Consider the following 13,380-nt stretch of genomic DNA (forward strand, 5'->3'; position numbering starts at 1 on the left):
TATCATCAAGTTATCATCACCACCATGTTATCATCACCACCATGTTATCGTAACCACCATGTTATCGTTATCACAATGTCATCACCACCATGTTATCATCACAACCATGTTATCATCATGTTATCATCACCACCATGTTATCATCACCACCATGTTATCATCATGTTATCATCACCACCATGTTATCATCATGTTATCATCACCACAATGTTATCATCATGTTATCATCACCACCATGTTATCATCACCATCATGTTATCATCATGTTATCGTCCCCACCATGTTATCATCACCACCATGTTATCATCCCCACCATGTTATCACCACCATGTTATCATCACCACCATGTTATCATCACCACCATGTTACCATCACCATGTTATCACATTGACATCATCACCACCATGTTATCATCACCATGTTATCACAATGTCATCATCACCCTGTCATCACCACCATCGTATCATCACCACCATGTTATCATCACCATTTTATCATCACCAGCTTGTTATCATCACCATGTTATCATCACCACCATGTTATCATCACCATGTTATCATCACCACCTTGTTATCATCACCACCATGTTATCATCACCACCATGTTATCATCACCATATTATCATCACCACCATGTTATCATCACCATGTTATCATCATCACCATGTTATCATCACCACCTTGTTATCATCACCACCATGTTATCATCACCACCATGTTATCATCACCATATTATCATCACCACCATGTTATCATCACCATGTTATCATCACCACCATGTTATCACCACCATGTTATCATCACCACCATGTTATCATCACCTTGTTATCACCATGTTTTCATTACCATTTCTGTTGGCACAATGCTGATCTCAAACCAAAATTCCATTTCCCAGAAAATCAAATGGGTACTCCCTATCCTACTCCATTATCAATGCGATAATGTAAAACAGAGCCTTAAGCCTTTCTCTATTGGTCCTATTTACAGTGATATACGAGGGGTGTTCATTAAAGATTTCCCCTGACCCACTTCCGATGGACCTAGTGGAATGAAACTTGGCATAGGTATTAGTCTTTCTCCACATAGGAACCACCAAGAGTTACACACTTCTCCCATCTTTTTATGCAACTATGGAGACCTCGCTTGTAAAGCCCTCATTTTGCGTCTCAAACCAGGACTTGACTTCAGAAATCAGTGTTTCATCATCTGTGAAACTTTTTCCTTCAAAAATGACTTCATGGTTGGAAAGAGGTGGAAGTCAGATGGTGCAAGGTCAGGAGAGTAAGGAGGATGTGGAAGGATTTCATAGCCACAGGACCGCGCTTCTATCTGGGCAAGATGAGAGTTATGTACTGGAGCATTGTCTTGAAGGAGACGGACACCCTTGGTCAGCATGCCACGCCTCTTAAGCTTGATAGCGTCCCGCAATTTCCGCAGCAGTGAAGCATAATAAGCTCCTGTAATTGTGGTACCCTTTGCCAAGAAATCCATCATCACTACTCCGTGCTTGTCCCAAAACACCGTGAGCATGACCTTGCCTGCAGAGGGTTGGACACGTGCCTTCTTTGGGGGTGGTGACTACACATGCTTCCATTGCATCGACTGAACTTTAGTCTCAGGATCATAGTGATGGACCCATGTTTCATCCTGTGTGATAAGTCTGTCAAAAAAGTTTGCCTGTTTTTTTTGGCACATGTCCAAAAGATCCTTTGAGCAACTGACTCGTTCCTGCTTTTGGAAAGGTGTGAGCAACCTGGGAATCCATCGTGCAGACACCTTATGCATGTTCAAATTGTCATGGATGATTTTTTCCACAGACCCTACACTGATCTTGACATCTTGTGCTAACTGGCCAACAGTTATACGTCGGTCTGCCAAAATGGCGGTCTCCACTTGATGGATAGTGTCCTCATCAATGGCTGAATGGGGGCGACCAGGAATGGCAGCTGTTTCCACAGATGTCCGACCACACTTGAACTGGCGATGCCAGTGTTTAACAACGTCATATGATGGGGCATCTTCCCCATAAGTTGCTTTCATTTCATCAAAAGTTTCTTTTGGTGTGCGACCTTTCAAATATAAAAACCTAATCACTGCTCGGTATTCTACTGGCTCCATTGTCACACCCTACTCGATTATAACACCTGTAAAAGTGGTAAGATTAATAGTTCGGTGCTGCAAATTCAGACATAACCCATAGATACATGTATCATTACACATGTGAAATTTCAACCAAATATGATAACCCTAAGTGGTTTAGGGGAAATCTTTAATGAACACCCCTCGTACAAGTCACATATTCAAACCCATAACAAATGATGATGAATTAAAAAAAAAAAAATTTAAATTTGGGAATATTTCATTATATTTGCTGCAGACTTTGGGCCGAATATTGGCCTCTCGGCAGGTGAAGATGACTCCCTGTACTTCAAACCACATGAGTGGATACAACATACAATACACAGCTGATGTGGAGTCCCTGCCAGCATCCAGCTGTGATATATATATATATACAACACCTCCCTACACTGGATTATACAAGATGCTCATGATGCTCATTGTTACCGAAAGATTTGATTGTTTCGGATTGCGATCCAAGTTTTAAGACTTCACAGGGAAGGGAGGTAACTCTGAAGTTGGAACGACGGTTTGATGGGTCCGGTGTGCTTCTGCGGTGAAGTTAACACATTGTAGGCATTTTGGGGGTCAGAAATTTGGGGATGGAATAGGTCTTCAGCAACCCACACTTGCTTGTCGTAAGAAGAGGATAACGGGATCAGGTGGTCAGGCTCGCTGACTTGGTTGATGCATGTGGTCGAATCCCAATTGCGTGGATCGATGCTCATGATGTCAATCACTGGATTGTCTGGTCCAGATTTGATTATTTACAGACCGCCGTCATATAGCTGGAATATTGCCGAGTGCCACGTTAAACAACAAACAAACAATTGGCTTGAATAGCTGCAATGGGTGGGATTCTGCCATAGTTATCTCCCTTTGACAAGAGCACATGAAGAGAAACAAAAATCACTAATGTGTATAGTTATCACATGTTCTGCATGTCTGCCAACCCAAAATTTCACAAATATGGAATAATGTTTTCTTCATAAAAAGGTAGACTGAAAGATTACTTTAATAATATTCTTTGCAGAATTGCAGAATTGCAGTTAAACAAGATCTCAAAAGTTAATCTATATGAAAATGGAGGTGGTGAGTGAGTTATAACAACGCTTTTAACATATCACGGCATGTCAGCTTAATGTGGGAGGAAAGCCCGAAGTGATGCAGGTCTGAGATGTTTACCACTTCAGTTAAACCCACAAGCATGGGTAGCAAATCAAATCGCGGTGCCTTAGACAACTGGGCCACCCGTGCCCCCCAAATGGAGGTGGAGTCTCTGGGGTTTCATTCTAACCTACTGTGATCACAGAAAATGTGATCAAACTACTTATGTCTTCTACCACTACAGTGAGTGCCAAACAAATCTTGGAAGTCAACACTTAAATATCACTAGTCTGTATTAGTGGTGATTCAAAGATGAAATAATCAAAATTTTATCAGAAGGTCCATATAACCCAGCAATGGCAATTGAACACAATTTTCCATAATGGAACACAAACGATTTTACTCCCTCTCAACCATGAATAGTGTTTTACAAGGCCTATTCTCTACTTACTATTTACAAAGACAAAAACTGAGAAACAGTGACGCCACTGCCTTTTTTTTAATTCTAAAATAAAACGAAAATATTTGTAACAGTAAAATGATGCCAGCTGATTAGTTTTTTATGATCAATAGGTGGGAATGATCTAATTATCAATCTTGATTTTAAAACCATTTCCAAACCCTAATCAGAATTATGGCTTCAAAAGAAGTAAGCCCCAACAGAATCAGATGGACAGAACGACACCCTGCCTTTATAACAACCTATTTCTTGTCATTAATTTATATTTGCATTTTACAAATTAATTGTACCATATAAAAATGCCAAACTTTTTTGTGTCCCATGATACAAGTAATAACATTTGTGTCCCAAGATACAAGTAATAACATTTGTGTCCCATGATACAAGTAATATCATTTGTGTCCCATGATACAAGTAATATCATTTGTGTCCCATGATACAAGTAATATCATTTGTGTCCCATGATACAAGTAATATCATTTGTGTCCCATGATACAAGTAATAACATTTGTGTCCCATGATACAAGTAATATCATTTGTGTCCCATGATACAAGTAATATCATTTGTGTCCCATGATACAAGTAATATCATGTGTGTCCCATGATACAAGTAATAACATTTGTGTCCCATGATACAAGTAATATCATGTGTGTCCCATGATACAAGTAATAACATTTGTGTCCCATGATACAAGTAATATCATGTGTGTCCCATGATACAAGTAATATCATTTGTGTCCCATGATACAAGTAATAACATTTGTGTCCCATGATACAAGTAATAACATTTGTGTCCCATGATACAAGTAATATCATGTGTGTCCCATGATACAAGTAATAACATTTGTGTCCCATGATACAAGTAATAACATTTGTGTCCCATGATACAAGTAATAACATTTGTGTCCCATGATACAAGTAATAACATTTGTGTCCCAAGATACAAGTAATAACATTTGTGTCCCAAGATACAAGTAATAACATTTGTGTCCCAAGATACAAGTAATATCATTTGTGTCCCATGATACAAGTAATATCATTTGTGTCCCATGATACAAGTAATAACATTTGTGTCCCATGATACAAGTAATAACATTTGTGTCCCATGATACAAGTAATATCATGTGTGTCCCATGATACAAGTAATAACATTTGTGTCCCATGATACAAGTAATAACATTTGTGTCCCATGATACAAGTAATAACATTTGTGTCCCATGATACAAGTAATAACATTTGTGTCCCATGATACAAGTAATATCATGTGTGTCCCATGATACAAGTAATAACATTTGTGTCCCATGATACAAGTAATATCATGTGTGTCCCATGATACAAGTAATAACATTTGTGTCCCATGATACAAGTAATAACATTTGTGTCCCATGATACAAGTAATATCATGTGTGTCCCATGATACAAGTAATATCATGTGTGTCCCATGATACAAGTAATAACATTTGTGTCCCATGATACAAGTAATATCATTTGTGTCCCATGATACAAGTAATAACATTTGTGTCCCATGATACAAGTAATATCATGTGTGTCCCATGATACAAGTAATATCATGTGTGTCCCATGATACAAGTAATAACATTTGTGTCCCATGATACAAGTAATAACATTTGTGTCACCTCTGATTTGTTCCCAACCACATATGCAAACACCAAGTTTAGTCAAATCCTGCTAAACTTCAAAACTCTCAGTAACAAGTCTATTTTTTCTATATAAATAGTTTGGTTTCCATGAAAACAGGCACAATATAATTAGCAATACAAATGAGTGAGTGAGTGAGAGAATGGTTTTGGCAATATTCCAGCAATATCACAGTGGGGGGGACACCAAAAATGGGCTTCACACATTGTATCCATGTCAGGAATCGAACCCGGGTCTTTGGTGTGACGAGCGACCACTTTAACCACTTGGCTACCCGACCACCCCAGCAATACAAATGACACTGTAACTTCCTAAGGGAAGCTCTTAATCTAGCTGTTGGTTCAAGTTTAGGAGATATATTACATGTCCAGTTGCAAAATACTGCTATACATATATATGCCAGATTTAACATAGGACCTTTGGGGGGATTTATTTTCTCTTTTCGGGTTCCTTTGGCAACTTTTCATGGATACAAAATCAAACTATATATGTAATATTTAAGTGAATGAGCCTGTGCAAAGCTACAAAGAGACTCAGTCAGAATTCGTTTTTGGTTAGTCCAGAAATTAACCCAACACATTTTTTCATCTAAATCTGTTTCCATGGAAACAAATTATTTTTTAAATGATGAATTATCTAAAACAACACTGTATCATTTGGTTACAGCTGAGAAATCGCGGCAATGTACTAATCTGTTTTCATCATCTCCACTAATAATCTTAAATTAGCGACCCACGAATTTTAAGACATCTAAAGTTGAGCGACTGAGTAAATAGATCTAAATATACTATTTCGTGCATCATGACTGGACGCCCGGGACCCCATCGCGGCTCTAGGCAAACGATTTCGCAGCTAAATTTGTTTGGTGTTAAGATTTAAAGAGACGTTACAACAACAAATAACTTCAAGCTGAATCTCCTGATGCCAACATTATCTCAAACTAGTGGCATATTATGAAACATGTCCGACGTCTCCTACCTTATTCAAGGGATCGCTACTGTGTAGAATAGTTCTCCCGAAGCTCTCACATATCACATCCAGTCATTATTGAACCACGAGTTATCGCCCTGTACTCAGGAAATGCTCACAAAATGTTCCGCACTCGTATCCTTCTGTCGTACATATATATCCATGCAGGAAATACACCGCGTAACAGACGCACAGGACAGCGAAAATGAAGAATAGTTAACGTAACCAACAGGGACTCTTTGAAAGCAGAGCTCAAGATGGCGGCGAACATACGATTCTGGGTAAACCCAAACCGAAAGTACCTTTTCGTTGGAAAGAACGATTTCTGTCTGATCCGGACACGCCTGGATCTAGTGGGTGAGTGAGTTGGTTTTAACGCCGCTTTTAACAGTATTCCCGTTATATCGCGGCGTGTCAGCCTAATGTGGGAGGAAAGCCCGAAGTGATCCAGGGTAGTCATATTCTGACACACGCGAATGTGCGGGTTAAGTTGGTCTTCAGGGACCCATGCTTGTTGCAAGAGGCGCCCCCCTCAGTATATATACTGAACCGCAAAAGAAACGTCACTTCATGAAAGTTTCCCATTCTAAAATGGATGGGTTTTTTGTTTTGTTGTTTTTGTGTGTGTTTTTTCTTTTCTTTTCTTTCTTTTTTTTTTTTTGTTTTTTTTTTTGGGGGGGGTCTCCTAATTGACATTGTTCTGTTTCCAAATTTAACGGTCAAAAGGTGAAAAGCATTTTCATGAAATCGCGTTTCTTTTACGGCCCAGTATACTTTGTAACTTAATTGACTTAAATTTAGGCGTGTGAAAACGCTCACTACCCAAGAACAAGAGTAGCATCAGTATCAGGACGGGCATCAAAAGACTGGACATATTCCTTTATATACCCCTCAGTCATATTCACCCCAACACGAACACGCATCTATGTAAGGGGCGACGATATGTATGAGCATGGGTGTGTATGTCTACATCCTTGTTGGGAATCGAACCCGGCTCCTTCTCACCTCTAGGCTGTCGGCCCTTAGTGAATGTTTGATTTTCGGCAATCTAGGTATATACTTCCATGTATGTATGATACATGTATATTGTCCGATATCATGAATTATGATTGCAAACACTTTATAAAATATTTTCGATAACTGGTCCCAAGCAGCTCCTTCAAATTATTGTCAAACAAAATGCTTGCCACTAAGCTGTCGTTCCGTACAGAATGTGTAGGATTATCTCCCTTTGACCGTAGTAATTTGTTTCTCATCCCTATAGCCCTGCGCAACAACCGTCATATTGCCGAGTGCGGCGTTAAACAACAAAGCATAGATCTGCGTTATGACTGGAATACCTGCATTTGTTTCAAAAGTCACGATCCTCAAGTAAATATGCAATTCAAGCTAGCTGTTAGTTATACAGACGCTAAAAACATATCAAATACATCCCTTGCAAGTCTATAATAGTCAGCAAGTCAAGATGACTGCAGTATCTGGAAGTCTCTGGACTCCTTTTTATTATATGTTAGTGAGTATGGTTTTACGCCGCTCTTAGCAATATTCCAGCAATATCACGGCGGGTATTATATGTTAAGATCATTATACAACTGTTTTTTTATAAAATAAATCTAGAGACTACATGTTAGTCTAGCAGTCTGAAATGTGCATTAGAAACATCTTTAAGAGATATGTATGGGGATGGAAACCTAGGAAATAAGCTTAGCACACCCAGGTAATCCTAGCTGCTAGTGAGGATTGTTTTACGCCATGTTTAGCAATATTCCTGCGCTATCATGGCCAAAGACTCTAGAAATGGACGTCACACCTAGTACCCATGTAGGGAATAGAACCCTGCTCTTCAGTGTGACGAGCGAACACTTTAACCACAAGGCTACCCCACCTCCCCGTAGTACCTAGGCAAACAGCTTTGACAAGCTAATCCCTTAACAACCAGGCCATCATTCAAAATTCACACTGTTCACTGCCCCAAGACTACTAGATTGAATTTTACTTGTCCTCAGCACAGTGATGTAGTCCTCATTGACTGTAGCAATATTGGTGGGCTCCAATTCTGAACCAGTCCTCAAAGCTTTTTGCTTCAAACTGAAACTGGAAATAGCTGACAAAAATGTAAACATAGTAAACATTATGGTCTTGTTCAAGCAAGGCCGTCTACAAACTCAGGTCTGGTGACATAAGGCCTACACTAGTCATTAAAATTACAAATTTCTAAGGCTACCTCAACGCCCACTGTCCTAAGGGTTAAATGAGGATTGAGTGGAGCTATGGCCAACAGCACAGATCATAACAATCTACAAATGGTTTACCTTGTCCAGGTTCAATAATTACCCCACTGACAGACCCATGAGAAGGCCTTCACTCACTCAGAAAACCCATGTTATAAACCACACAACAAATGTGATCTTCTCAAAATGCTTTAATGTTGTTTGGTCATGAATGCATTTTAAATTGTCATAATGTTTTGATTGCACATTTGGTTGTCAGGGCTGTAGGTGTGTCGATTAAGACTGACTTAGTATTCCTCCCCTTCCTCTTCTCCTTCGGCCTCAACAGAGTCGACTCCAACCTCCTCGTAGTCCTTCTCCAGGGCAGCCAAGTCCTCACGGGCCTCTGAGAACTCTCCCTCCTCCATACCCTCACCCACGTACCAGTGGACGAAGGCACGCTTGGCGTACATCAGATCGAACTTGTGGTCAAGACGAGCCCAGGCCTCGGCGATGGCAGTGGTGTTGCTCAACATGCAGACAGCTCTCTGGACCTTGGCCAAGTCACCGCCAGGGACAACAGTGGGTGGTTGGTAATTGATGCCGACCTTGAACCCAGTGGGACACCAGTCGACAAACTGGATGGTCCTCTTGGTCTTGATGGTGGCGATGGCAGCGTTGACGTCCTTGGGGACGACGTCCCCGCGGTACAACATGCAGCAGGCCATGTACTTGCCGTGACGGGGGTCACACTTGACCAGTTGGTTGGCGGGCTCAAAGCATGCATTGGTCACCTCGGCAACAGACAGTTGCTCATGGTAGGCCTTCTCTGCAGAGATGACTGGTGCATAGGTAGCAAGAGGGAAGTGGATACGTGGGTAGGGCACCAAGTTGGTCTGGAACTCTGTCAGATCCACGTTCAGGGCTCCGTCAAAACGGAGGGAGGCAGTGATGGAGCTGACGATCTGACCAATCAGACGGTTGAGGTTGGTGTAGGTGGGACGTTCAATATCAAGGTTACGTCTGCAGATGTCGTAGATGGCCTCGTTGTCGACCATGAAGGCACAGTCGGAGTGCTCAAGGGTGGTGTGGGTGGTCAGGATGGAGTTGTAGGGCTCAACGACAGCGGTAGCAACTTGAGGAGCAGGGTAGACGGCAAACTCCAGCTTGGACTTCTTGCCGTAGTCGACGGACAGTCTCTCCATCAACAGAGAGGTGAAGCCGGAGCCAGTGCCGCCACCGAAGCTGTGGAAGATGAGGAAGCCCTGGAGTCCAGTGCACTGGTCAGCCAACTTCCTGATGCGGTCAAGGACGAGGTCGACGATCTCCTTGCCGATGGTGTAGTGACCGCGGGCGTAGTTGTTTGCGGCATCTTCCTTTCCTGTAATCAGCTGCTCCGGGTGGAACAACTGGCGATAGGTGCCGGTACGAACCTCGTCTAAAACAAAAAGCAGTATGGATTAGCAAATAGTCAATCATAACAGTATTTGGATTACTATTAAGATTATTTATAATAAGAGCAGTTACTAAGCAATGTTAATAAATATTAAGTCAAGGTCCTTGTCACAAACCTTATGTCAAAGGGAGTCCAGGAGAAAACAGATAAATAACAATCTAGATGGACTAGTTGTTTTATCCCAAAATATTTTATTTTATTTTACAAAAACATAAAAGTCTGAAATGAGCTGCAGACTTAAGTCATATGACCAATGGAGTCTACCATCTGTGGTCGCCATCACTGAAGAGAAGGATCTTGCCCCACTTGGAGCAGTGGACTGTTGGCACATTGATTTGAGGTCAAGTTTGTTTCAAAGCATAGCCAAACGAAATTAAAACTTTTCTGTTGTGGCAATTTGAGCATCTTCAAATGCAAACACTGAGAATGAGGAAAAATGTTTTCTTTTGAATCAACATTGTTATAGTTCAATATTCAACCGTTCTCTGGGACATCCATTTTTCAAGTAAATATTCCCCACCAAGTGGAGAGAAGATAAAAGGAATTAAATGAATCGCTACTCCAGTGTAATTTCTTTGAGTAATGTTTTGCACAGCTTTTAGCAACATTCCAACAATATCCATGCAGGGAATCGAACACAGGACTTCAATGTGATGTGTGACGACTTTAACCATTCAGCTACCCCATCATATACTTGTAATAATATAAATGGAATATATATATATATATATATATATATATATATATATATATATTATAATATAAGAAATATTATTTTTTTAAAATGCCTTATTTCTCATGGAAAAGTTCAGCCTTTGAATTGAGCAATCGCACCTTACAATCCAAACCCCAAGATAACATTTTCCAAATTAACTGCGTAGAGAAACAGATTCAACTCACCAACTACAGTTGGTTCGAGGTCGACAAAGACGGCCCTGGGGACGTGTTTCCCTGCCCCGGTCTCGCTGAAGAAAGTGTTGAAGGAGTCGTCCCCACCCCCAATGGTCTTGTCTGAGGGCATCTGACCGTCAGGCTGGATGCCGTGCTCCAGACAGTACAACTCCCAGCATGCATTGCCGATCTGGACTCCGGCCTGGCCGACATGGACTGAAATGCACTCCCTCTGCAAACAAATAAATATTTATTACATAGCTTTAATATGTGATATGTATATAATCAAAATATACATGAGGTATGGATATTATTAGTAATTCATGAACATCACAGCTATCACTTACAATATGTAGATGAAAATACACATAACTTGGTATCAACTTCAGAATTTGAATTTAGATCTATATAAACATGTAATAATTTGTCTTTCCTAATTGCTGCCTAAAGCTGTACAAAAGTAAATAAATCTCAAGCAATTATTAAAACAACTTTAGTTGTCTGTTACTTTAACATTTTCCCCTTAGAATTTCAATAAAATGTGTTCAAACATTTGTTAAAACCTGTAAAAAAATGTTATCCTGTGCAAATATTTTTCATTTCATCATTCTCAGTGTTAGTGAGTGAGTGAGTTGGGTTTAACGCCGCTTTTAACAGTATTCCAGTTATATCACGGCGTGTCAGCTTAATGTGGGAGGAAAGCCTGAAGTGATGCAGGTCTCAGACGTTTACCACTTCGGTGAAACCCACGAGCACGGGTATGGTGCTGACAAACCTAGAAACATAATCGGGGTGAACCGGGATTCGAACCCACAATCATAGGTTTCTGGCGTACCCAAGGGACGCAACTCTGCACAGCGAATCGCGGCGCCTTAGGCGACTGGGCCACCCGTGCCCCCTCTCAGTGTTAGAATAAAATAAGCAATTTATATAAGAAAAAAAGAATTTGGTTTACTGTAAAAATATAGTAACCTAAGTTTTTTTGTTTTTTTTAAAATGGTATCAACCGTATTTTGAGGACGTGTGTAGGGTGTGTAGGGTATGGCGGGGTAGGTGGGCGGGGCATGTATCGTTGTGCAGGTAGTTGTTAGTGTGTGTTGCAAAGATGGTAGAATACTTACAATGGGTCTTTGATCGGTCTACTGCAGAGTACCTTTCTACACTTAGCTTTGTCTTTTTGCTACATTGTTACATATCCCATTGCATAGCAGGCGATTATGGTCAGGCTATGGCATACATAGCATAACGACCTGCCACAAAACAGGAAAAAACGCTTTCAAGCGATCGCCTTGACGTTTGACGTTTGACCTTTGACCCTATGATGAATCATGCTACACTTCAGACGGCAGGAAATTGTAAGTCTCGAAATTCAACAGTTCAATGCGAAATGCATCCCTCGAAACCACACAAAAATCAACTTTTAAAATATTAACCGCTAAAATATCGTTGTTAAAAACGGTTCTCTGAGAGCGAATTCCGTTTCCATAATTTATGTTAATTACCGAAAACCCAGACTGGCGCCAATTAATTGGAAGCGAGCTCCGATCTGTTGCCAGACTCTATCGCGGTCGCTCTTAGTATGTTCACGGGAAAGTTACATTGTTCTTTTAATACTCATGATACGTCCATATTATGAAATACGTGAAATTGGGCGATGAGTAATTTTGAAATGTCTGTGACACATCCGTCCAGCTCGCACATGGGAGTGCCGGTTCCGCCATTTTCTGAGAAAGTACATAAATGCAAGAATTTTATCAAGTATTTGTGAATTGAATCTGATTAAGCAAACTACTCACCATTTTGTAAAAGATTCCTTGGTGCGAGAATACTGTTTGGGGAAGAAAAAGCTAGTCGAACTTGTCTCACACTTTGACGTCGATGGTCTGAAGTGAGCAGGCGGACTGTGTCATCCACATGGGCGATATGGGCTTTTATACCCCTCTGACTCACCGCGGAGTGATACATTAATCTCATTGGTCAAATCTGTCTGGTCAGCTTCACAACGTGGGATTTAAATTCAAGCATTACTCACCGTTACCTTAACGACCGTTACGGAATAAATGAAAGGATATAGTGAACATTTTTAAGAAGCAGAAACGGCTGAACGGAAACGTGATAAACGGGCTGGCAAAGAGATTTAATCACGGATTCATCTTAAACCACGAGACAAAGAGAATACCCGATACACTTCTCATGAAAAAATAACGAAACAATACGCGGACGTTAATTGGTTTTGTCTGATTGGATGAATAATTCTATCGATAGTGTCAGGAGGACCGACTCGTCTTAATGTCTGTGTTACCAACCGCGATTTCCAGGTGTTTGTTGGTAATTATACTTAGCTATTCAATTACCTAACTGCGAAAAAGGCGATGTGTACAATGAAAAGGTTGAAGGTAATCTATAATGATAATAGTTGGTACTTCATGTGGTTAAATCAGACATGGTCCAGTTGTTCATTTCACGTCACCGAGTGAGTATGGTTTTACGCCGCTTCTTAAAAAATGAGCT

General features: G+C 40.6%; 2 protein-coding genes across 2 annotated transcripts in view; both read right to left on the reverse strand.

The window, feature by feature from the left end:
* LOC124151172 overlaps window positions 1-8,581 on the reverse strand; it is a 41,822-nt gene extending 33,241 nt beyond the window's left edge. The window contains exon 1 of the mRNA XM_048382976.1: window positions 6,322-8,581. The gene's annotated coding sequence lies outside the window, so the exon portion shown is untranslated. The remainder of the gene's footprint in view (window positions 1-6,321) is intronic.
* Window positions 8,582-8,718: 137 nt separating this feature from the next.
* Window positions 8,719-12,821, reverse strand: LOC124151171 (tubulin alpha-1A chain-like). Its single transcript, XM_046523535.2, has 3 exons — window positions 12,666-12,821; window positions 10,879-11,101; window positions 8,719-9,960 (listed from the first exon to the last, which is right to left on the reverse strand). The coding sequence occupies exons 1-3, from the start codon at window positions 12,666-12,668 to the stop codon at window positions 8,831-8,833; spliced, it is 1,356 nt and encodes a 451-aa protein (XP_046379491.1). The 5' UTR covers window positions 12,669-12,821; the 3' UTR covers window positions 8,719-8,830.
* Between the last annotated feature and the right edge of the window lie 559 nt (window positions 12,822-13,380).

Source organism: Haliotis rufescens, unplaced genomic scaffold (assembly GCF_023055435.1).
Source record: "Haliotis rufescens isolate VD_foot unplaced genomic scaffold, xgHalRufe1.0.p SCAF_43, whole genome shotgun sequence".
Classification (NCBI taxonomy): Eukaryota; Metazoa; Mollusca; class Gastropoda; order Lepetellida; family Haliotidae; genus Haliotis; species Haliotis rufescens.